The sequence below is a fragment of the Rhinatrema bivittatum genome, chromosome 2 (assembly GCF_901001135.1).
Source record: "Rhinatrema bivittatum chromosome 2, aRhiBiv1.1, whole genome shotgun sequence".
NCBI classification, from domain to species: Eukaryota; Metazoa; Chordata; class Amphibia; order Gymnophiona; family Rhinatrematidae; genus Rhinatrema; species Rhinatrema bivittatum.
The window spans coordinates 246,083,172-246,109,549 of NC_042616.1; the positions used below are offsets into that span (position 1 = coordinate 246,083,172).

The 26,378-nt window shown below is 46.0% G+C and overlaps 1 protein-coding gene across 3 annotated transcripts in view; it reads right to left on the reverse strand.

Moving 5' to 3' along the window:
• The window catches only part of NOD1 (nucleotide binding oligomerization domain containing 1), a 103,372-nt gene that overhangs the window by 11,835 nt on the left and 65,159 nt on the right, over positions 1-26,378 (reverse strand). For 2 of the 3 annotated variants that reach the window (XM_029589365.1, XM_029589366.1), the window contains 2 exons: positions 22,433-22,516; positions 13,956-14,039 (listed from right to left, as the gene is read on the reverse strand). In XM_029589365.1, the coding sequence (XP_029445225.1) occupies positions 13,956-14,039; positions 22,433-22,516 (168 nt within the window). The remainder of the gene's footprint in view (positions 1-13,955; positions 14,040-22,432; positions 22,517-26,378) is intronic. The other variant, XR_003854563.1, reaches the window with a different exon arrangement.

A 26,378-nucleotide genomic window follows, 5' to 3' on the forward strand; every position in this document is an offset into this window, starting at 1 on the left:
AGCCTTGCAGATCTCCTCCAAGGGAACTGCTCGCAAGTGGGCCACAGACGCTGGCATGGCTCTGACAGAATGACCCTTGACATGACCCCCAAGATGCAATCCCGCTTGGGCATAACAGAAGGAGATGGAGCCTGCTAACCAACTGGATATTGGCTGTTTGGCAATGGCAATGCCCAACCTATTCTTATCAAAAGAAATAAAAAGTTGGGTGGTCTGTCTCTGGGCTTCTGTCCGCTCCAAATAGAAGGCTAAGGCTCGCATGCAGTCCAAACTGTGCAGTGCTCATTCGCCTGGTTTAATGGGGCCTGGGGAAGAATACTGGCAGGATGTCTGACTGGTTACAATGGAAATTTGTCACCACCTTAGGCAGAAACTTAGGGAGTACACACAAGACCACCCTGTCATGATAAAACGTAGTGTAAGGCTGATAAGTCATTAAGGCCTGGAGCTCACTGATCCTGCACCCTGAAGTGACTGCGACCAGGTCAGGTAGTTCAGGTCACAGGTGCGCAGTTGTTCAAAAGAAGCTTTCATCAGCTGAGCTAACACCACAATGAGGGGTCCCAAGACACAGCGGGAGGCCTTAAGTGAGGCTTCAATTGAAGAAAATCCCGCATGAAACGTACAACTATAGGCTGTACAGAGATGGGGGTACAATCTACACCTTGGAGGTGTGCACCAATTGCACTAAGATGAATTCTAACAGAGTTGATTTTTAAGCCAGCTTCTGATAGGTATAGAAGGTAATCAAGCATTTTGTCTGGGGCAAGAGAATGGATCTAGGGCCTTCTGCTCACACCACACGGAAAGCCTCCTCCACTTCAGTCCATAGGACTTTATAGTGGACAGCTTTCTGGAAGCCATCAGGAACCGAGACACATCCTCTGAAAGATCAAGCGGCTGCAGAATTAACCTCTCAACACCCAGGCTGTGACTGCTAGGGCCTGGAGCTTGGGATGCCACAGCCTGCCCTGATCTTGCGTGTCGAGATTTGGGGAAATCCCCAGACTGATTGGTCTCCGAAGGACAATTCCTGTAGAAGTGGAAACCATACCTGTCTCGGTCAATGAGGGGTTATAAGGATCATAGTCCCTCTGCCTTGTAAACCTTTGAGAGTCTTCACAACTAAGGGAATCTGAGGATATGCGTACAGAAGACCCTTCCCCCAATGACGGGCGAGGGCGTCCCAGGCTGGTTTGCCATCTGACTTGTACAGGGAGCAGAACTGAGGCACCATCCTGTTGCAGGGGGATGCAAACAGATTTATGTCCGGGCTCCCCCAGAGGTGAAATATCCGATTTGCTACCCCCTGGTTCAGGGACCATTCGTGGGGTCTGAAGGCTCAATTCAGCTTGTCCACTACCACATTTTCCGTCCCGGCCAGGTACATAGCCCATGACCAGATGTGGACTGCTTCCTGACACAGGAAGTATGATCCCGTGCCTCACTGCTTGTTGACATACCACATTGCTACTTGGTTGTTAGTTTGGATCATGACAACTTTGTTGGACAGCTGATCTCTGAAAGCCCATAGTGCGTACCTGATCGCCCAAAGCTCCAGGTAGTTGATTTGACAAGAACGTTTCTTTTTGGACCACAAACCCTGGGTGCCGAGCCCATGTACATAAGCTCCTCATCCCAGGGCAGATGCATCCGTGGTTAGTACAATTTGAGTAGGGAGACTCTGAATAGAGATCCCTTGTTCCAGATTGGAAAGTACCCGCCACCAGGACAAAAATTCCCGGAGAGATGGGGTGACTCAGATGCAATCCTGGAGTCTCTGAGTGGTCTGGCGCCACTGTGATCTCAGAGTCCATTGGGCTCTGTGCGTGTGTAAACGTGCCAAGGAAGTAACATGTATGGTTGCGGCCATATGGCCCATCAGCCTTAATATGTGCCAGGCTGACACCTGCTGGCTTTGCTGAATCTCTGCCGCAATGGTTGCCAAGGCAACAACCTCTGGCGAGGCAGAAAGGCCTTGCCCTGAGCAGAGTCTAGCAGGGCTCCTATGAAGTCCAACTGAGGTGACGGGCTGAGATGGGACTTTGGGTAGTTAAGAACGAACTCTAGTGACTCCAACACCTGAATGGTCAAGCACATGGACGTGACAGCTCCTACCTAGACGTGCTCTTGACCAGCTAATCGTCCAGATACGGGAAGACATTTTGTGAAGACCCATGGGGTGGACACGAGGCTGAACGGCAACACCCAGGACTGAAAGAGCTATTTTCCTACAACAAATCGGAGATACTTCCTGTGACCAGGGCAAATCTTGATAGGGTGTATGCATCCTTTTAGATCGAGGGAGCATAGCCAATCCCCTTTTTGCAAGTAGGGGACCAAGGTGCCCAGGGAAACCATCTTAAAACTTTTCTTTTTTTAGAAACTTGTTCAAGGCCCTTAGGTCTAAGATGGGACAGAATCTTCCTGTTCTCTTTGGAATCAGGAAGTACCTGGAGTAGAATCCCCGCCTTCTTTGCCCTGGAGGTATGGGCTCGACCACTCTGGTTGTTAAGAGGGAGGAAAACTCTGCTAGTAGTACCTCCTGATGTGCTAACAGCCCCCAATATGGGCACGAAAGGCAATTTGGCAGGACACCCGATAAATTCAATTGGTACCCCTAGTGGATGATGGACGGAACCCACTGGTTTGAGGTTACACTGGGCCACTGGTTCGCAAAGAACTGCAGCCTGCCCCTGACTGGAGAGTCCATCGGTCTGGGTACAGACTACTGTTTATGCTCCCTGTGGCCCAGTCAAAACCTCATTCCTGGAGTTGACTGAGGAACAGGCTGGGGCTTGGGGCTCTCTGTTGCCTGGGCCGGCCGCAGGAGCCCTGATGGTGTTGACAGGAGCGAGGAGGAAGGGGATAGTATTTCCTTTGGTGAAAGAAACACTTCCTTTGCCCCAGTCTCACTGGTCTTCTGGAGGAGGAGGATGGGTCCAGAGTACTGGCGGATAGTCATTCCTGTACCTCTGGTCGGAGATCCAAGGCCCACAGCTTTGCCATTCTATGGATGCCAATTCCCGCTGCAGAGACTCTTGATGCAGTCTCAAAAACATAGTAGGTCGCACGGACCTCATGTTTTCTGCACTCCTCTGAGGAACTCCACCAAAGTCGGCAGAGACACCGAGGCCTGTAATCCCCTGTCCAGTTTTACCAGTGCCTGCACCTCTGGACGACGGCAGAGCACCTAGGGCCCCATCCCCTGTAGCATACAGTGAGGATGAGGGTCCCTATGACACCTGGGAGAATGATCCGACAGAGTCCTCCTCAGAGGGCTCTGATGGTCTCCCATCAGACCCTTCTCCTCCAGATGAGCCAAGGAAGTCTCCGTCTGAAGACTTGACCTTTGCAGGGTTTGTCAGGGTAGTGACAGAGGTCATCCCATTTCAGCTTTTAATAGAGGAGGATGCCAGGCACAAAATGTTGGAGATCCTCCAGATCGTGGAGTCTCCTCAGGAGATTATAGCAGTCCCTGTACACAACATCCTTAAGGAGTTGCTGCAGAGGGTACGGGAACACCCCGTAACAATGCCTCCTGTTAATAAGAAGGCGGATGGGGGTCTGCCTTGTCCAGGCGGCTACTGGATTCGATAAGCGTCAGATGCCCCATCAGTCTGTGGTGATCAAATCTGCTCTCAAGAGGGAAAAGCGCTCTTGGACCCACTCCTCTGCACCCCAGGGAAAGGACCACAGAGTAATTAACTTCTCTCCATGAACCAGTACTCACAGGACATCTGGAAGCAGGTGCAGGAGGTGGAAGAGCAACTGCCTTAACAGCAGCAAGACACCCTCATGTTGCTACATGAGGGTGTCTGAAAACGGGGACTTCCTTCGCTCATCTGGAGGAGAAGGGTCTGATGGGAGACCATCAGAGCCCTCTGAGGAGGACTCTGTTGGATCATCCCCCCCAGGTGTCATAGGGACCCTCATCCTCACTGTATGCTATAGGGCAGCGGTTCTCAACCGGTGCGTCGCGACACACCAGTGTGTCGCCAAGCACCGGCAGGTGTGTCGCGTGGCTCCCGGTCCCTCCCGCTGCTCGTTCTTCCCTGCTGCCGTTGCCGCCGGGCTATCAGCACGTTCAAGCCCAGCGGGAACGGCAGCGGTGGAAAAAAAAAAAAAGCTGTGGCATCCGCGGCTGGCCTTTTCTTCTTCCCGTGCCTGCATTCCCCCCCCCCCCGGACCCGGAACAGGAAGTGGTGCGCGGGAAGAAGAAAGGCCGTGCCGCAAGAGAACCCACGCCTCGTGCGCCGTCACGGCCCACATGGGGAAGCGCTGCTGCGGCCGTATGGCCAACCGGTCTTCCTGTTCGGGGGGGGGGGGGGGGAGCGGAGGCGCCGCGTGCAGCTTCCGCTTCCTCCCCCCAATGCAGGAAGATCAGCTGCCTCTCCTGCTGCCACCCGTTCTCCTGCTATCTTCGGGCGTCGGGCCGTATGGTCCACCGATCTTCCTGCTTGGGGTGGGGGAGCGGAAGCGTCGCGCACAGCTTCCGCTTTCCTCCCCCAAAGCAGGAAGATCAGCTGCCTCTCCTGCTGCCACCGGCCTCCTGCTATCTTCGGGCGTCGGGCCGTACAGCCCGCCGATCTTCCTGCGGGGGGGGAGGGAGGGAGGAAGCGGACGTTGTGCGCTGCGCTTCCGCTACCCCCCCCCCCCCGACAGGAAGTTCGGACGCCCGAAGATAGCAAGAGGCCGGTGGCAGCAGGAGAGGCAGCTGATCTTCCTGCTCTGGGGGAGAAAGCGGAAGGGAAAGGAGAGAGCAGCATGAGCCTCCTGCGATCGATGGAATTCTTCCTTCTTGGCCTGCGGGGGCTGGAGGAGCAGCTACCGTTTGTGCTGGGGGTGGGGGGGGGGGGGAGAGGAAGTGAGTGACAGAAAGAGAGAGAAGCAGCCAGCCAGCCTGTGTGTAAGTGAGAGAATGTGTGTGATTGAGAGCCTGTGTGTAAGTGAGATAATGTATTTGATCGAGAGTATGTGTGTGATTGAGAGAAACTGGTCAGAGAGCTGATGTATGTGTATATGTGAGAGACAATGAAAGTGACTGCTCAAGGAGATGACTGATGTGTATGTGAGAGTGTGAGAGAGAGAGAAAAAGCATGGAAGTGAGAAATCTGGGTATGTGAGAAAGCATGGGAGTAAGAAGCCTGGTGTTGTGGGGGTGTATGTGAAAGAAAGCATGGGAGTGAGAAGCCTGATTATGTGAGAGAGAGCATGGGAGTGGGAAGCCTGGGTGTGTGCATGTATATGAGAGAGACTGGTTGGTAAGGTGACGGTGTGACTGGTGTGTATGTGAATGTGAGAGAGAGAATGTGATTCAGGGAATGAGAAGCCTGTGCACGTGGAGAGCGAGCATGGAAATGAGAGAGAGACTGGGTGTGTGTGTGTGTAACAGAGAAAGTGATTATGGGAATGAGAAGCCTGTGCATGTGAAGAGAGTGAGCATGGGAGTGAGAACCTGGGTGTGTGTGAGACACAGCATGGGAGGGAGAAGCCTGTGTATGTAAGACAGAACATGGAAGTGGGAAGCCTGTGTGTGTGTGTATGCATGAGAGAGATCAGGTGACGGGTGTGTGTGAGTGAGAGAGAGAGAGAAAGTGATTATGGGAATGAGAAGCCTGTGCAGGTGAAGAGTGGGCATGGGAGTGAGAAACCTGTGTGTGTGTGAGACACAGCATGGGAGTGAGAAGCCTGTATATCTGAAAGAGAACATGAGAGTGGGAAGCCTATGTGTGTGTGTGTATGCATGAGAGAGATCAGGTGACTGGTGTGTGTTTGCGTGTATGTGAGAGAGAGAAAGAAAGTGATTATGGGAATAAGAAGCCTGTACATGTGAAGAGTGAGCATGGGAGTGAGAAAGCTGGGAGTGTGTGAGATACAGCATGGGAGTGAGAAGCCTGTATATCTGAAAGAGAACATGGGAGTGGGAAGCCTGTGTGTGTATGCATGAGAGAGATCAGGTGACTGGTATGTGTGTATGTGGGAGAGAAAGAAAGTGATTATGGGAATGAGAAGCCTGTGCATGTGGAGAGAACAAGCATGGGAGTGAGAGACTGGTGAGTGTATGTGAGAAAGAGAAAGTGATTATGAGAGTGAGAAGCCCATATATGTAAGTGGAACACGGGAGTGGGAAGCCTGTGTGTGTGTGTATGGCATGAGAGAAACTGTTCAGGAAGGTGACTGGTGTGTTTGTCAAAGACTGGGAGATGATTGGTGTGTGAGAGACAGAAACTGGTCATGGGGGCATGACTGGTATGGTGTGTGTGTGTGTGAGAGACATGGGCCCTAAGGAAGAGGACCATGAGTATAGAGCTTAGCCACTACTGCTGCTTCTGGTGTGTGCTACAGCCTGCATGGAAGAGGAGTAGGAAAGCTGCTGGAGGGGGTAAGTAAAGGTGGCTTTTTAAGTTTATTTTTCTTGATTGACTGCTATTTTAATTATTTAATATTATGTGATGTGTCTGCTTTTTTTGAAATATTTTATTGGTGTTTGGAGAATTTTTAATAGTTTTTATGAGTTTTTAATTGTTGGATGTTATTCTGTTCATAGTTGTTGTGAAACATTTATTCTGCTTATTAGTATAGTTTTACAATTATTTCTGTGTGGGGATCTATAGCTGCTTGCTAGTTCTGTTTTCCTAATAAGAGGTGTATTGGTTTTTAGGGCCTGATTTAATATTTGTAGTGTTGCCTTTTCATAGATAGGGTTGCTCCTGTTTGAGTGTATTCCATAATACAGGTGTAACTGTGTGTGGATTAGTTTATGTGCATTACTACAGATCCTGGGAGTATGTTAGGTCGGTTCTGTGTCTGTTACAGAGATATTTTACTAGCATGTAAGTGTTTTATCAGTTTTATTTGTTGCGTTTTCTCAAGAGGACATGCATTGGTGGTAAACTGCTGTCTTTTCATAAGTAGGGCTATTGAGCCTGAAAGTAGAAGGAGTTTGAGTTGCTGTTACTGAGATGACACCAGAACCAGAATATCTTTTTTGTAGAGTGAGTTGAACGGGGAATGTCATAATTCTGCTTTACATCCATTATTGTGGATCAGGGGGGTTCCCGTGGATGCAAACTGTACATTTACATCTAGCCCTGTGACGATCATGGGTCAGTGTGTCACGCATGTGAGAACCATCTGTCAGGTGTGTCCCGACAGAAAAAAGGTTGAGAACCACTGCTATAGGGGATGGGGCCCTAGGTGCTCTGCCTTCGCCCAGAGGTGCAGGCACTGGTAAAACTGGACAGGGTCTACAGGCCTCGGCATCTCTGCCGACTTCGGTGGAGTTCCTCAGAGGAGGAAGTGGCAATGACCACTGTATTGGTAGGGGGAGGCCTCTGTTCCCTGCCGGGCACCTGTGCCAGCTGGGTCAGTAATGCACCGATGAACACATTGAGCTTCTCCAGCAGTGGTAAGATGACAGGCAGCACCAGTTCCGGTTTGACTCCCTGCAGTGCCCCATCCACTGCCAGTTGGCCACGATGGTCCAGCTCCTCCTCAAACATTGCCAATGCCAACACCAACTAGGAGGAAGAAGGGGTGGCCAGATCTTCTTTGGATCCGTGAGGTGGATCGGTGAGTGGCACCCGGACCAGTGGAAACAGTCACGGATCCCTGGCATAGATAGAGGATGGGCCCTCCTTGATGTGGGGTCACTTTGAGGGTATTGCAGCATAAGCTGGTGCATCCCCGGGGACCGGTGACTATGCTTCTTAGGCTTCCCTCGATCGGCCCAGTCTTTCCCCAATGCAGAAGCCAAAGACGATGAACCTAGCATCATCGGCCTGGAGGAGAACAACAGTGGATGTTCTCCGGCACTGCCGATGTCGATGGCGTGGTGTCCATTGGTGTGGCTCCAAGGTCCATCGATGCTGATGACTCGGACTTCCTCAACCCGAAGAGCTGATCCATCTTGTCGAGTTGAAGCTGACATCCCTTCGGGATCATTTGGGCACATAAGCAACAACCTCAGACATCATGCGATGGCCCCAGGCAGAGGACACGTATCTCATGTGCATCAGTGATGGACATGGCCCTCGGGCATCGGGGGCATTGACAAAAACCAGACATGGCCACGACGGCAACAAAAGAAAAGAGACCGTAGACACTAAACAATGGCTGCAGTCGTTGATGGCCAGCAGGCACCGAGACACTGCTGTTGCGGGGGGAATTGACTGTGAAAGGAAACTTACTCATTTAATAGATGCTCTTAGATGTTTTATTTTTTATTAATTTTTATCTTTTATTGTATTGACATGATAGTATCTTTATTTGTTTTATTATGTATCTTATGTAATTTATTTCTCTTAGCTTTTTGGAAGTCAAATGTTTTAATTCACATTTGACGATACTTTGTAAACCGATGTGAGGTTGGTCTCGAACGTTGGTATAGAAACATTATAAAATAAATAAATAAATAAAATACAGGGAGGCACTGAGAGGCACCCAGCTATGGAATGATACAAAAAACCATGAAAAAACATGTTGAAAGAAAATCTTTCCACTAGGCCAGAAACAGCCAAAATGAGCTCACTCAGACAGGCTTACAGCTCTGCGGAAAAGGAGACACTGAAGAGGATGTGTGGAATAGGGCATGCTCAGTGTGCCAGGTCAAAGTTCTAGAAACTTTGTCATAAGTTTTCCACATCGGGGGTCCATCTGATGTTGTCACCCATGTGTGAGGACTAACATCCTGCTTGTCCTTGAAGAAATAACATAAATAACATAAAATGAGAAAAGAGAAGAAACGGGCTGTGACTATTTTAACTCTACTTTGTACCATGCCTCATTCCTACCAGTATTCTTTCACTGCACCACCATAGCCCTCATATCTTAGTGATTAAAGATAAATAGGTTCAATGTTTGCAATTATATACAGTATTCCTAATAAAGAAATACTACAAAAAAAAAAAGAAAGATAAACAGGTGAACTCTCAAAATCATAAAGAACATAAGAACATGTCATACTGGGTCAGACCAAGGGTCCATCAAGCCCAGCATCCAGTTTCTAACAGTGGCCAATCCAGGCCATAAGATCCTGGCAAGTACCCAAAAACAGTCTATTCCATGTTACTGTTGCTAGTAATAGCAGTGGCTATTTTCTAAGTCAACTTAATTAATAGCAGGTAATGGACTTCTCCTCCAAGAACTTATCCAATCCTTTTTTTAAACACAGCTACACTAAGGGGCGGATTTTCAGAGCCCTGCTCGCCTAAATCCGCCCAAAACCGGGTGGATTTAGGCGAGCAGGGCCCTGCGCGCCGGGAAGCCTATTTTACATAGGCCTACCGGCGCGCGCAGAGCCCCGGGACTCGCGTAAGTCCCGGGGTTCTCCGAGGGGGGTGTGTCGGGGGCGTATCGGGGGGCGGGCCCGGTCGTCGCGGCATTTCGGGGGCATGTCGGCAGCGTTTTGGGGGCGGGTATGGGGGCGTGGCTACGGTCCGGGCGGTCCGGGAGCGTGGCCGCGCCCTCTGTACCCGCCCCCAGGTCGCGGCCCGGCGCGCAAGAGGCCCGCTGGCGCGCGGGATTTACGCCTCCCTCCGGGAGGCGTAAATCCCCCGACAAAGGTAAGGGGGGGGTTTAGACAGGGCCAGGCGGGTGGGTTAGGTAGGGGAAGGGAGGGGAAGGTGAGGGGAGGGCAAAGGAAAGTTCCCTCCGAGGCCGCTCCGATTTCGGAGCGGCCTTGGAGGGAACGGGGATAGGCTGCGCGGCTCGCGCCGATCCAGGTTTTTAGCAGATACGCGCGGCTCCGCGCGTATCTACTAAAATCCAGCGTACTTTTGTTTGCGCCTGGAGCGCAAACAAAAGTAGGCTATTCGCGCTCCTTTTAAAATCCGCCCCTAACTGCACTAACCACATCCTCTGGCAACAAATTCCAGAGTTTAATTGTGCGTTGAGTGAAAAAGAACTTTCTCCGAATAGTTTTAAATGTGCCACATGCTAACTTCATGGAGTGCCCCCTAGTCTTTCTATTATCAGAAAGAGTAAATAACTGATTCACATCTACCTGTTCTAGACCTCTCATGATTTTAAACACCTCTATCATATCCCCCCTCAGCAGTCTCTTCTCCATGCTGAAAAGTCCTAACCTCTTTAGTCTTTCCTCATAGGGGAACTGTTCCATTCCCATTATTTTGGTTGCCCTTCTCTGTACCTTCTCCATCACAACTATATCGTTATGATGGCTCTACCGAATGACGGTATATAAAACTCAACAAATAAATAAATAAAATATCTTTTTTGGGATGCAGCAACCAGAATTGTACACAGTATTCAAGGTGCGGTCTCACCATGGAGCAATACAGAGGCATTATGACATTTTCCGTTTTATTCACCATTCCCTTTCTAATAATTCCCAACATTCTGTTTGCTTTTTTGACTGTCGCAGCACACTGAGCCGACGATTTCAATGTGTTGTTCACTATGACGCCTAGATCTCTTTCTTGGGTGGTAGCTCCTAATATGGAACCCAACATTGTGTAATTATAGCATGGGTTATTTTTCCCTATATGCATCACCTTGCACTTGTCCACATTAAATTTCATCTGCCATTTCGATGCCCAATTTTCCAGTCTCACAAGGTCTTCCTGCAATTTATCACAATCTGCTTGTGATTTAACTACTCTGAACAATTTTGTATCATCTGCAAATTTGATTACCTCACTCGTATTTCTTTCCAGATCATTTATAAATATAATGAAAAGTAAGGGTACCAATACAGATCTGAGACTCCACTGCCCACTCTCTTCCACTGAAAAAATTGTCTATTTAATCCTAGTCTCTGTTTCCTGTCTTTTAGCCAGTTTGTAATCCACGAAAGGACATCGCCACCTATCCCATGACTTTTTACTTTTCCTAGAAGCCTCTCATGAGGAACTTCGTCAAACGCCTTCTGAAAATCCAAGTACACTACATCTACAGCATAAGTGCTTGCATGCACATCTCTTGGCCCTGCCCTGGAATGCCCATCCCATGCCCCACCCACACCACTCCCCTTTTCCGTTCGAAGTGAGATTCGCGCGCATGTAGGTAGCTATTAATATTGGGTGGACTTGCGCATGTCCTACATGCGCGCACATCTCTTGATTTTGGCCCGTGCCCAGCTTTTAAAATTCACCTCTAAGCCTTTCCCATCCTGGAAGAGACATATTGGTGGCAGTGGACAGCAAATCTACTCTTTCCCCCCTGGATCCCCTCATTCACCGGCTCTGATTGGCCAAACAGGAGGACAGCAGCCTTGCAGTGCGCCCTCCCTCCTCCCCTGCCCTGTGGAGAAGGGAGAAAAGTCCGCCGGAAACATAATATAATATTATGAACAAGATGTCCTTATAATAAAACACTTAAGGAACATTTTTTTTACTTCCTAGTAAAGCTTTCATGTAACTATCATTTCTGCCTCAGTTTAATTAGCCATACATGAGTATTAATAAGAATTGTTCCCTCTCCCGTCTTTCCTTTGGAAGCCTTCATGAATTCAGCATCAGACTTCCTACTCCCAGGGTGGCACTCTGTATGCTCCTAAGGCATTACAATTCTGAAATACATTGGGATTGTTACTTAGATAAAAGGCTCTGAAGTATTCTTAACATTAAGATGCTTATGTTACACTTACTCTCCCTAACTGCTGCTTCAGAGATCCTAAGGAACTTTATTTCTGATGCCTTTCAGGTAACTGGCTGACACAGTGGTTAGAACAGCAGGCTGTGAACCAGGGAAGCCACGGTTCAAATCCTGCCGATCCTCCTCCTGACCTGTGACAAAGTCACGTTTATCCTCCACTGCCTCAGGTACAAAGACTTAGGAGATAATTTTTCAAAGTAGTTACGTTTTTTGTTTTGCGCACACATTTCACCTGCGCAAAAAAGGGGCATTCCAAGAGAAACATGCATAAGTTGCTATTTTATAAGAAATTTCCACGAACAGATTAGGCAACTTATTCGCACAATTTTACAGCTGCTAATTATCTAGCACAATCGCTATCAGACTCGTCTGTTGTCTGCCTGAGTGAACTGCGGGGAGAACTAGAAGGGTTTCAATGAACTGGAGATGGACTGGGAAAACCGGTAGAGGCTATCGGCAAACTGGCCGAATGGCAAACTGGTGATTTCAGTTATGAGCACATGTTTTACAATATACCTTCTTCTGCGTATAAATCATGGTTTCACATGAGCAAGTTATATTTTTTTCCTATGTAATATATACATGCGGATTATTTATGAAATAGGTAGGAAAAGTACATGCTTTCAATGCATTGCACGTATTTGTGTGTAACCAGACATAGGCATATTTTAGAACCTATCTAAACCTGGTACCACAGGTTATAAAATACTGTAGTAGCACTCCATGCAGCCATATGCTCATGGATGTGGGGCCACATGGAGATCTCTGAAAGTTGTCCTCTTAAGTTGTAAGCTCTCTGGGGATAGGGAAATACTGACAGTACCCGAATGCAATCTGCTTTCAAGTGTCATGAAAGGCAGATTATAAATTTTAAAACAAACAGGCAGATACAGTACAGTGCATTTGGCTGCGCGTTTTCGACGCGCTATTTTTACCCCTTATACAGTAAGGGGTAATAGCGCGTTGATGGCCCTATTAGTTATTCCCGCGTGATACAGAAAGTAAAATGTGCAGCCAAGCCACACATTTTACTTTCAGAAATTAACGCCTGCCCAAAGGCTGGCATTAATTTCTGCCGGCACCGGGAAAGTGTACAGAAAAGCAGAAAAAACTGCTTTTCTGTACACCCTCCGACTTAATATCATAGTGATATTAAGTCGGAGGCCCCAAAATTAAAAACAAAATAATAATTTTTTAAATCAGCCGGCGGCTCGCGGGTTGAAAGACGGACGCTCAATTATGTCCGTTTTCCGAACCCGTGGCTGTCGGTGGGTCAAGAATCGATGTCGGTAAAATTGAGTATTGGCTGTCAAACCCACTGTCAGCCGCCGCTTCTGTCAAAAAGGAGGCGCTAGGCACGCGCTAGTGTCCCCAATGTCTCCTTTTACCGCGGGCCCTCATTTGCATATTAGATTGCGCGCCCAGGAGAGTGGCCTGGGCACGCGTTGGGAGAGCGGGCGCTTGCCTTGGAGCACCGGCTCTCCTGCGAATTTTACTGTATCGGCCAGAATGTTATGTACTGTCTTGACCAAGACAGGCATCTTTCTTTGGCACTCTGTTTTTATTTAAAAGTATTTCAGATGAACAGAGATGGGCTATATAATAAAACTGAGCTGAACAAACAAAATATATTAATTTTCCAAGCTGGCAAGTAACAGTCCACCTACTCCTCCAGATCTATCAGGGTTTTTGTTTTTTTTAAAGCAATCCCCAGTATGGAGATGCACACCCACCATCTACTGGAGACGGAGAATACTGGCGGGCTGATGTCAGTGTAAGGGTATATATACTGTGACATCAGCTTTGCTCTGTCTCCATTTGCTGGTAGAGGTGCATAACCCACTGTTCGTGGATTAACCTGTCTGAATGCTACGAACGCACAAGTTGCTAAAATTAAATATAGTGTTCAAAAATAATATAGTTCTTAGGTCCTTAATTCTGATCAGCTTTTCCTCTGTTTATCTCCCTTGCTATCATTGGCCAGGTAATCTGAGGTCACCATCTGGCTGAGGGCTGGAATAGACACTTCATCCGAAAATGATCCTCCCCAAGACTGGAGGAATCGCTTTTCTGATGCGCCCTAACTTTGATGGGCAGCAGAGCCAGAGCCTAGGGGATTTAGTACAGTGGCCCAGCCATGGACTGAACTCCTAAGCCATTTCCTTCTAATATGGACATTTTCACGCATAAAAGTATGGGGTCAAGAGCAAGCGCATAAAGTTCAGTGTCCCAGCTTCAAAGCAACTTCTGGATGCAGAACTTAGCATTATCTGCAAGATCCAATATGACAGTGGCTGAGAAATGAAAGCACATTATTTTGTGGACATGCAACTCACCATAAATGTTCCAGTGTGCGGTTGACTTTCAGCATTTCTGCAAAACTCTCTGCAGTTTCATCATTCAATTCATTTTCAGTCAACCTGGTTTTAGGGAATAGGATTAAGGAAAAATTATTTTACAAAAAAAAGTATCCTTTTTTTTGTTTTGCAAAGTAAAAATGACCTAAAATTCTAGGAGAGTGACTGACTTCAATTTCTGATCAAGATAACTTTCAAAATAAGAGTCACCTTGACACACCATATATCATCACATGCTGACTGATGTAGGCAGACGATGAGGGAACACATGCAAACAGTATCCCACACTTCCAGGGGAAAGAGAGCTGGCCAGTGTGGTCCTTGCTTTTATTTGTGATCTTGATCTATGCGCTTAATGGGAGGTGATTTTTGATCTGCGATTGAGATGTGTGGATTGTAATTTTCTTTTATTATGCGTTTGTGAGTTTGCTTTTATTATGTTAGGTTTTTTTTTGTCATTGAATTCATTGTAGCCATGCTATATAATTTTTATGTAAACTGTTTTGTTTTACCAATAAAAAAGCGGTCATATTAAAATGATTAAACTAAACTTGCTGAAAAGGTAGTGGACAACATAGTGAAACATCTATGGTCCGCTCATAGGGAGATTTTCACAGAGTAGTTCCTGATTTTAATTTCCATATCTCCCACTTTGTTCTGCCTTCCAACCATTTACTTCCACTTAGCTGGGCATTATCAACAATCACCATCACCATCATCATCATTTATTTCCACCTAGATGGACATTGTCAACAGTCACCATCACAAACGCTGCAGGATGTATTCTACATAAAAACTGTAGGGAAAGGAAATTATATGGATCTCTGTATCTCAAAACTGCATGTGTTCTTTCCAGATTGCAGAGTTGCTTACCTGTAACAGGTGTTCTCCAAGGACAGCAGGATGTCAGTCCTCACGAAACCCATCCTTAACCCTACGGAGTTGGGTTTCTACTACATGAGTTTTTTTCTACTTTATTATTTTATTCTCTTGAATTCTATATTATAAGACTGGATGGGACCCCCACATGGACACATGGTATAATACATGCCTGAGCACGCTCAATGAGGCTCAGTCAAAGTTCTAGAAATGTTGAAATAAGTTGTCCTTGCTGGGCTCTATCCGATGTCACCCATGTGTATGAGGACTGACATCCTGCTGTCCTTGGAGAACACCTGTTACAGGTAAGAAACTTTGCTTTATCATTTACGGTGTATGTATTTATGATATGGATAAAGCCAGCAGTTGGATAATGAAATCAGTAATGAAAGCTTGTTTTACTTCTCAAACCCTCCCTCCCTCTGAGAATATCAGCTGTCATACGAAATCAGAATCTGCACTGTAAATTTAGGGATTCTATAAAGTGCTGATAAAGTTGCGTGGCACCACCACAGGGCAACTGCCAGCTGTATCAGTGTAAAGAATTGCAGCCACTGCTGCTAAGATTGTCACATTCAGCCATGTCTAGAGGCTGTTCTTTTTGGTGGATACAAAATATAAACAGGGCTATGGAACAGTGGTTAAAGGATGCAAAGCAGGCAGAGAAACCAGGCAATCAGTAAAGCAAGGTGGACATGTCAGTGTTGAAACAGTTTTAACTCTTAAATATTCACAGAGTAGCATGGACTGTGAATGGCAACTGATTCCACCAAATTAGACCATCCTAAGAAAAAATACCTGGTAATAGACCGGGGGGGGGGGGGGGGGGGTTTCACTTCCAGTCCTTAAGAGAATTTGAATTTATTAAAACTTATATTCCACAGTTTCACAGAAGGACCATTACAAGGCAGCTTTAATTACATCATTCATAATAATAAAAACAGAATACCAATAATTTCAAGACAAAAAAATATCTATACACACGTAATGCTGCTGTTAACAAATTGAGACTAAAGGCCTTTAAGGTTACATTATTAATAGCTCACAGATCAGCAAGTTATTTAAATTAGCTGGGGAATCCAGATTATAGGCTTGCCTAAGTAAATGTGTTTTTAATGCCTTTTTAAACTGATTTGTATTGACAATTGTCCTGATGTCCGGCAGAGTCCAAAGAGATGGACCTGCCAATGAAAAGGCTCAGTCTCTTGTCAATTCAAGCCTTGTTATTTTGACAGAGGGAATTTCAAGCAGGCATTTTCCTTCTGTTCTCAAGGAACATGCAGGTCTATAAATTCTCAGTACAGAGCTGGTCCAACATTTTATGTCATCATGCACCATCTTGTGAATTAAGTTCAAAATCTTATTCATGTGATGTTGTGGGCAAGGCAAGATGTAGGGAAGTTCTGCTCTGGGGGCTATCTACATCCATCTGGCTTATACCCATACTGACAATAGCCTAAAAGATGTGATTAGCAAGATCATCTTCTCTTCAGCACAAATCAATGGTCTATTGAGCTATGAGTACTAGCGCTGCCAAGAAGGACAGAGAAAAAAGAAAAAAAAAGTCATCCTTGCAAGATCCCAAGATGGCTACTGGGACTGTGAACCTGGAGGCTCCCGCTGTGAGTGAGGCTGTGACTGAAATGTTCCAGGTGGTGATTAAAGCTCTAGAGCCCAGGTTTGAAAAAAAATAGATAAAATCTATAAGTTAGAAACGAATTTCCCTTTGGGGAAATTACTAAGAGAATGAATGAGGTGGAGCAGCGTATTTTTGATGTGCAAGATGAGATAAGCGAGACTACAGATGACCTTACTTTGATGCAGGCCGCACTGCAGATTTGTGAAACGAGACTGGAAGATTTGGAGAGCAGATCCCAACGCAATAATCTTCAGTTGGTTGGGCTACCAGAGTCTGCTAGACAGTGAGCTTTGCAGGTTCCTTGAAAAAATGGATACCACCCGAGCTGCACCTCGAGGGAACAAGCGGAGGCATGCTGGTGGAGAAAGCACACCAGCTCGGGGCGACTGAAAATACGAAATCCCATGTTTTCATAGTCCTTTTCCTAAATTATTTGCACAAGGAACTAATTTTACAAGCAGTGTGCCAAGGTAAACATTTGTGTTATAAAGAAAAGAAGATCCTGGTTTTCCAGGATTACTCAACAAACCTTTCGGCTTTGTGACATGAGTTTGCCCCAGGGTGCTCCGCATTGTATGGCCTGAAAGTAAAATGTTCGCTGCTCTATCTGGCCAAATTAAGGGTGTTGCATAATGGGGACATAAAGTGGTTCTCAGTGGTGTCGGAGGCTCAAGCTTTTGATTGGAGCCTGGAAGCAGCAAAGGAGGCTGGGTGATTGAATATATGGTGAGCAGAGAAGTTTGCCTGGGCATTCGAAAAAAACCCCGTATGTTGGAAATCATGCGTTCTTAACTTTCTCCTGTTGTAATTAAAATGTTAAAGCTTCTACAATTCAATGTTTCAATGCAGGGTTTCGGTTGTAGGTAGGGAAGAAGAGAAAGAACGGCAAGAAAGCGGGTCGAAATTTCTGACCAAATATATATAATTTTTTTTTCTCTTTATGGAGCTTTCTGATTAAACATTTTCATTTGATTTTACCTCTGCCCCTTATCTGCGAGTCAAAGGGAACATGAGAGGTGTGCGTGTGTGTGTGTATGTGAGTGCTTCCCAATGGGTGTCTCCAAGTCAGTTGGAACGCTGTTATTGCAGTGAACCTCCAACTTTTAATGACTCTTCATTGCTGTGATCATTTCACATGGGATTTGCTCTGCATCAGAAGATTTGCCCAACAACAGGAGTGGAAGTTAGACATTATTTTAGCTGAAGCTATGATCCTGGTGGAATAAATCGACGTTCAGCTGTGGCAATTTCTTCATTCCCACTATGTGCCTTAAAAAGATTGTGTGGGTGGTTTTCAATTGTTTTGGAATTACAAGATGTATCCAGTCGGTACTGCAAGGATCATGCCACACAATGAATGAAAGGGGTCAAAGGGATGTTTTTTTCTCTTTTCTTTTTTATATTCTCTATTATGGTGCTCCTGTGCCAATTGGCATATTTATTTTTTTGGAACTGTGTGGCTGGTCAGATCTATGATCAGTGATCTAAGCAAGAAGAGAGGATACACAACTTCATGTACAATCTAGTGACCCAGTTTTGGTACTTTTTCTGGTCAAGTATGCAGCATTGGAAATGTGTGGCCACTTGGAGAGTCATGTGCCCAACTAATCCAGATTTTCCCCTTTCTTTGGGGTTTTCAAAGATCATTTTTTGAGACACTAGAATATTTAATATAATGTTTTTTTTACTTTTTTTTCTTTATATTCTTTTCCTATGGATTTGGCATTATCAGCTTATAGTGGCCTGGGAGTTTAGAAAGCATATTGTGAGTTTAAGGTGTTCAGGAATGGGGGAGGTGGTTTTCCCATAGTGGGTAGAGTGATCTCAGACCTTCAGCAGCGAGGGTGTTTGATTTAAGCAGGGGTTGAGTAATGGGGTTTATTGGGGGGGGGGGGGATACTGGTTGGAAGGGGAAGGGAGCAAAAAGAGAATGGGAGGTGTGGGGAACTTATTTTCATTACTAGAAATAAAGGTTGGGATATATGGGATTTGTATTCAGTACTTATGGAGCGTTCGATATGGTATTACCATCATGGGGGGGGGAGTCCTAGGCTGGGGGGATTCCCCTGCTATGAGGTTGTTTATTTTTGTTAACAAAATATCCTTTATTACTTAAGGAGGAGTAATACGGATCTTAGAGTTATCTCTTAGAATGTGGCAGGCCTTGGTTCCCCGGTTAAAAGACACAAGATACTTCGGGTGTTGATTAGGCCCCTAGAGCTGCCCCTCTTTGATAAATGGAGTGCGAACAGAGTAATTGGCACTTCAGGGAGGAACTCAAGAGATGCCCATTAGCTCCCCTTTTGTTTCTTCTTTCATTATAATCTCTGCTACGGCAGATTCATTTTATGCCAGACGTGAAGGGGATTAAAAACGGGAGAAACGGAGTTTAAGATTGCTGCTTCTGCAGATGATATGTTGGTACATAATATTACTAGTCCTGTCGAGTACTTGAAAGTTCTGATGAAGGAATATTTGCAGCTTCATCACTATGCCCATAGTTTAGGACTGAAATCTCTACAGGAGACTTTTTGTAACCGAATGAAAGATTTCTTTCAGATTGAAATTTACAAGAGAACACAGATTGCTATGTTATATAAGGCTTTGCTGGGTATTCGCTAACCTTTGATGTTGGATTTTCTGCTTGCTAAATGGAATCATGAGTTATCAATGGCACTAACAGCGGGTCAGTTGAATGCTAGTCTTAAACATATTAAGATATTGATATCCAACATGGGATTGAGAGAAATGCAATTCCAAATTTTTACACGGCCTATATATCTCCTGCTAGCGCTTATAGAGCTGGCTTTGTAGGCACCGATGTGTGTCAAAAATGCAAGAAGGATCGAGGGACGTTAGATCATGTTTTCTGGTTATGTGAAGTAATTTTCAAATTTTGGGATGGAATTAAAGCTTTCTTTGAGCAAATTCTTGGGCAAAATATCTCTTTCCTACCAGAGGGAGTCTTATTTGATGACCGCATCATTCTAAATTCAAAGTAAATTTAATAGGCGACTAAAGTGAAAAGCTTGTCTGTTAAGGAGAAAGAGTATTCTCATGGAGTGGAAAGATGAGGAAGTCCCTTCTTTTTGAAGATGGAGGAATGCCTTTCATAGTTTAATGTTAATGGTAAAAATTGTGACTGGTTTGTTACTTAAACGCCAATGGACCTTTTTGGAGATTTGGGATGCATATGTTCAAACTTACCGGTTAAGGTCCAAAGTGCAGAGTTAAATGATGTGTTTTTATGAGTCAGCTTTGCAGCTATATGAAATTGGGGAATGAGGTTTGCCATATAAAAGAGTGTTATTGATAGTGCTCCAATTTGATGTCTTCTATGCTGTAAGTTATTTATTTTGTGTGCATCTCAAATGCCCTTTCCTCTCGAATGTAATTATTTAGCAGCTGGTAATGGGGGGGGGGGGGGGGGGATGGGAAGAGGGGAAATTATGAAAATGTATATGTCATTTCAGATATGGTCATGGAGGGACATTCAGGCCTATAAAGAAAAACGCGGGGGACAGCCGGCGATCCCGGCGCACGCACAGGCCACTCTCCTGGGTGCAGGATTCAGGAGGGTGGCCTATGCAAATTAGGGCCCGCAGTAAAAAGAGGTGCTAGGGACACTAGTGCGTCCCTAGCGCCTCTTTTTTGAGGGGAGCGGCGGCTGTCAGCGAGTTTGACAGCAGACGCTCAATTTTGCCAGTGTCTGTTCTCAAATCCGCTGACAGCCTCGGGTTCGGAAAACAGACGCTGGCATAATTGAGGGTCCATCTTCCGACCCGCGGGCCGATTCTAAAATTTTTTATTTTTTTTTATTTTTGGGGCCTCTGACTTAATATCGCTATGATATTAAGTCTGAGGGTGTACAGAAAGCAGTTTTTTTCTGCTTTTCTGTACACTTTCCCAGTGCCGACAGGCGTTAATTTCTGAAAGTAAATGTGCGGCTTGGCTGCACATTTTGCTTTCTGGATCGCGCGGGAATAACTAATAGGGCCATCATCATGCATTTGCATGTTGCGGGCGCTATTAGTTTTGGGGGGGTTGGATGAGCATTTTTGACGCGCTATTAACCCTTACTGTATAAGGGGTAAAGCTAGCGTGTCGAAAACGCACGTTCAAATGCGGGCTAACAGTGCGCTCCGGTGGAGTACTGTATCGGCCCAATTATTAGCAAGATTGCGAGCTGCAGAATTCTGAACTAGCTGCAAGAGTAGTAATCTGTAACTGGGGAGGCCTACGTAAAGTGAGTTACATTAGTCAATACTGCTTAATACAAGGGTTGTAAAACAGGTCTGGTTTTCAGGGGAAAAAAATGATACAAATTAAACCGATTCTTAAACCAAAGTACATGATTATCTCTTTCATAGATGCTGGAAGAACGAGGAGTGTGTGGTGCTGCTCATAATGTTCAGTTAGGCTGTGCTATTAAAGTTATCATCAAGGGTTCTGGGGCATCAGAGGACACCCTGGAAAATAATAGAGGCTCACTGTTACTGTGCAGATTGTGTTTGAGCTCTTCTGGGATGGGGCCTGGTTATACCTAAATAACCAGCATGTGACTGGCTAGAACATGACGGACTGGAAGTGAATACCCTCACAATACAACAGAGTTTCCCCAAACTGTGCGTGTGACCCCCTTCCTCCAGTCCTTCACTCTGACCTGCAACTTGCAGCAGTGGTCAGCACGGGCCGTTTGCTACTTCCACTGCTACTTTCCCATTTTGGGTGAGTGAGCAGGAAGCAGGATGCAGGGAGCGTAGGTATGCTATTTTGTTTAGGTTGTCAAGTATTAAAAAGGGGTCATATTGGACATAAGTTCATAACTTTGGGGAGCATTGCAATGGAACCAACTTCTTTACAAATAAAGGGGCTGATGCAAAACAGTGCGCTCAGTGAGTGCACTGTTTAACACGCGGTTGGACGCGCATCCATAGCCCCTTATGCTACAAGGGGATTGGCGTGTCCTAATCGCGCGTCCAACCCCCCCCCCCCCCCCCCCGTGAAACTAATAGCGTTCATCACATGCAAATGCAATAAAACAAGCGTGGAAAATGGGCGCTCACTATTGAGTGCCCGCTTTCTTAACGCTCGCCCAGCCACCTCTCCTGGGTGTGCGATTCAATATTTAAATGAGGGGGTCGCGCTGCCAAGGAGGCGCTAGGGAGAAATGTGCGCCCCTAGCGCCTCCTTGGCAGCGGGCACCCAGGAGAGGTGGCTGTCAGCGGGTTAGGAAAATGGACGCTCATTAATTAAGCATCCGTTTCCCTAACCTGACTGCCGGTATTCTCTTATTTATTTATTTTTTTAACCTTTTGGCTCCTCTGACTTAATATCGCCACAATATTAAGTTGGAGGTTGTACAGAAAAGCAGTATTTTCTGCTTTTCTGTACATTTTTTTGGGCTGCTTAGAAACCAATCCCTCGAAAAATTGAGCGTCCATTTTCCTAACCTGCTGACAGCCACCTCTCCTGGGCGCCCGCTATGAAGGAGGCGCTAGGGGCGCACATTTGTCCCTAGCATCTCCTTGGCAGCACGACCCCTCATTTAAATATTCAATCGCGCACCCAGGAGAGGTGGCTGGGCACGCGTTAGGAAAGCAGGCACTCAATACTGAGCACCCGTTTTCCAAGCTCATTTATTGCATCGGCTCCAAAGAGCTGGAAGGAGCTCAGTGAGGGCACTCTTCCATTAACTTATAAAAGGCAAAGACGACCCACGGGGAGAAGAAAACTGTTAGCAGGGAGACAATTCCTCAAGTCTTGAGGTAGTCAGAGCTTGGTCCAAGGACCTGGCAAAGTGCTGAACAATTAAAAAAAACAATGACAGTTACATTTAGCATTAAAAAGATGAAACAACAGCTTGAAGCAGACACAAACACTCAACAATACAGCCAATGAATTGCCAGAGCTTGTCTGTAATAATTGTAATGATTACCACAATATCCTCACAGAAGTGTTTTGCTGAAGGGCCTCTGCAATGCTTTTACCTCCATCTGTACAGATGCCATTACAGGAAAGACTGCAAAAAGCATAGGAATGAGGAAAAGGAAAAAAAAAAGTTAACATCCTTTGCTCTGAAAATAGAATTAGGTATGACAGAGGTGTCTAATGAAACAGAGGTATTTTAATATGTATGTTTTTTTGTAACCCACCTCAAAGCTTGGAGGGCGCAAGCTAAAAATTTTAAACAAATAAATACATATATACATACATACATAAACTGGAGCACATGGTAGATCTGCTCTTCTGTTAAAATACCTGTGAAATCTCCTGTGTAATGCTTTGAGGGAGAGCAGTAAATGCTAGTGTTGGAGTGAAAGGAAATTATCTAAACACAAAACCTGTTGGTCAGCTTCCTGCTGCAAAATGAACCCTTTCCTTTAAAGAACAGTCACTGCTGCCAGCGAGGTGCCACCAATTTCATATCAAGGGAACCTCACCAGCCCTGTTCCACTCTGTAAGACATAATTTAACAAGGGGATCCCGGCACCTCACTCACTGTTGCTCAGTATGTACCTCTGACTAAAAACCATCTTCCAATTTTATATCTATGGTTAAAAAAAAAAAAAAAAAAAGTGAGTTTAGGCTCTCTGTGCTCTCAACATTGAGGCCTCAACTATCCAACTGAGGAAGTTAGCCAGATAAACGTTTCCAGGTAACTGGCTGAGATATTCAGTGGTGCAGCTGCGCCACTGAATATACGTGGCTATCTGATAGTTAGTTTATCCAGTTAACTAAAGAGTAGCCAAATAGCAGTCCTAGTCTTGTCCAGCTAGCTAAGCTGGAAAAGGCTGAGAACTGGCACTTATTCGGCTGAGTTACCTGGTAAGTACCTCCTCACTGGAATGCCCCCCTTCCCACCCCTCACCTACCCAGCTGTTTAGCAGTGAACAGTTAGCCAGGTAAGCTGCAGCTGGCCAAAGTGGGCAAATTTTCAGACTATGCCACTCGGCTGGCTAAGTCGTAACTTAACTGGCTATGAGGTGCTGAATAGAGACTTCTATGTTTCTAAATCTGAATACAGTTCCGTCTGCATGACACTCCACTGCTGAAATGTCTGGTTAGAGAGCACACACACTAGCATTAAACGAAGGACAGTTAACGCCAGGCTCTTTTTTGGCTGTAACCTGGCTCACCTTCCTCCATAGCTTTCAGTTCAGTCGGATCAAGCCTCGACCCCATTCGTTGCAAAACAACGCCGAAGCTGAAAAGTCCCTAGGTCTTCATTTGTGACCACCAGGTGTTTCTCCATGATTGGGTCCACTCTCTTCCCTTTGTACCCTGGCCAACAGTGATAATCCTTGGGCCAGAGATCACACACCTCATCTCCCTTTGGAACCTGGTGCACTTGTGATGAGCATGACAGCTAGGGTTCCCGCCTCCTGGAGATGTGAACGTTGCTTCTTCAACATCCCCATCTCTTGCTGTCCCTGTGAGCAGGTGTTGAGTCTCCCACCTGACAATGGCCAGCCCTGCTCTTAGGTCACTGGGTCCAACATAACGGCATGATCTTTTAAATCATCTCCTCCCTCTCAGAACTCAGCAGGAGAGATGGCTGCTGCTCAGGAAAAGCACACAGTCCTAAGGTCAGTGACAGCAAAGGATCAATCTGTTTAAACTTTTAAGGGATGATATGTGCTCCCCCTGCCTGAAAGCCGGAAGCTTGCCCCACCTCCCCATTCAGATTCCATCTAGAGGCATCCTTTTCCCTCCTGCCCACCTCACTCGCACATGCTGTTCTAATAAGGAACAGTACAACCTTTTAATTTTGGAGGGTATTTTCAAAAAAAGTGTTTGTACAGATTTACTCTGTGGGTACTGCACTAGTTTTCAGAGGAAGCTACACGGGTATATTGTCCCTTTGAAAAATGCCCTGGGAAACAAGAACCTGCAGAGATTTGCCCTGGCTTTTTCTGCAGATATTATTTCCATTCCAAATAACCTGCACAGATGTGAAAATGTAATCTATTCACATTACTTCCCTCTCGAAATCTAAACACCCACCATCAAAAGTGCTTACTCCCAATGAGGGTAGAGGCTATGTGCATTGTTGACCCAGGAAAATGGCTTTTTAAAATTTCCTTGTCAAAAAAACCAAGATTCAGGAAACTTTGATGACATGGTAATTTGTACAAGAGATGCATAAACTGATAAAAGGAAAGAATTACAATGAACAGAAGGGAAATAAAGATCTAATATTCTCTTTCCCCACAAGAGGGAGCAATGCACTTTTTAAAAAATGATAAAATATACAAAAGGTCAATAGTCAAAAGCTTTCTCCAGAAAATTTGAAGTTACTTAGACAAAAGCCAAGATTTGAAATTATCCCCCTTGATCCCTGGCTGAATTTTGTCCAGATAGTAGAGTTGCTTACCTGTAACAGGTGTTCTCCTAGGACAGCAGGATGTTAGTCCTCACACATGGATGCCATCATCAGATGGAGCCCGGCATGGAAAACTGGCACGCTGAGCAAGCCCAGCATGCCAGTATCCAAGTGTCCAAACGGGGGTCTCCATTAGTCTCATGACATAGAATTACGAAAAAAGAAAACAAAAATAGGAGAAACCCTACTCTGTGGGGTGGTGTCTGGTTTCATGAGGACTAACATCCTGCTGACCTAGGAGAACACCTATTACAAGTAAGAAACTCTGTTTTCTCCTAGGACAAGCAGGATGGTAGTCCTTACACATTGGTGAATATGTAGCTACAGGCTGCTCCCGAACTTTAGTAAATCCACAGGCACCTAACCTGGTGCCAATGGGCACAACTGTGGTGCTGTGGAGAACAGAGGGAGACAGCCTGAACCCGAAAAAAGGGCCCTAGGCAGGAAGAGTTGGGTTTTACAGCTGAAAGATTCTGAAGAACAGATTGGCCAAAGCTGCTGTCATGTCGGCCATCTCCGTCCAAACAGTAATGGGCAGCGAACGTGTGGCGTGAACTCCACTTCGCAGCCTTGCACATCTCGGCCACGGGAACCACTTGCAAGTGGACCACCGAAGACACCATGGCTCTGACGGAGTGATCCTTGATGTGGCCTCTAAGCTGAAGGACTGCCTACACATAGCAGAAGGAAATACAATCAGCCAGCCAGTTTGACAGTGTATGCTTGGTAACCACAACTCCCAATCTATTCTTATCGAAAGAGATGAAGAGCTTTGTAGACTACCTGTGGCCTGTTGTCCATTTGAGGTAGAAAGCCAAGGCCCTCTTGCAATCCAAACTGTGCAGAGTCCATTCGCCCTGGTGCAAATGAGGCCTGGAAAAAAAGGTGGGCAGGACGATTGACTGGTTAAGATGAAAATCAATCACCACCTTAGGCAGAAACTTAGGGTGCATACGCAGAAACACCCATCATGGAAGAACTTAGTGTAAGGTGGACATGTCACCAACACCTGAATCTCACTTACCCTGTGCACTGAAGTGACTGCAACCAAGAAGACGACCTTCCAGGTCAGGTATTTCAGACACCAGGAGAGCAGTGGTTTGAAAGGGTCTCGCACGTGTCGAGCCAACACCACGTTGAGGTCCCAGGACACAACAGGAGGCCGCAGGGGAGGCTTCAGCTGAAGCAGACCCCCATGAACTGGCCCACTATGGGCTGCATGGAGACAGGCCCCGATGGCACTCAGGTGTACTCTGACCAAGTTGGTCTTCAGACCAGCGTCCGAAAGGTATAGCAAGTAGTCAAGCAACCTCGAAGTTGGGCAAGAGAACGGATCCAAGCTGTGACTCACACCAGACAGAAAACCTCTTCCACTTCAAGTTATAAGACTTCCTGGTGGAAAGTTTCCTGGAAGCTACAAGGACCCGAGACCCGATGTCAGAGAGGTCAAGGGGCTGCAAAACTAGCCTTTCAACATCTCAGAGACATCTCCCTGAGG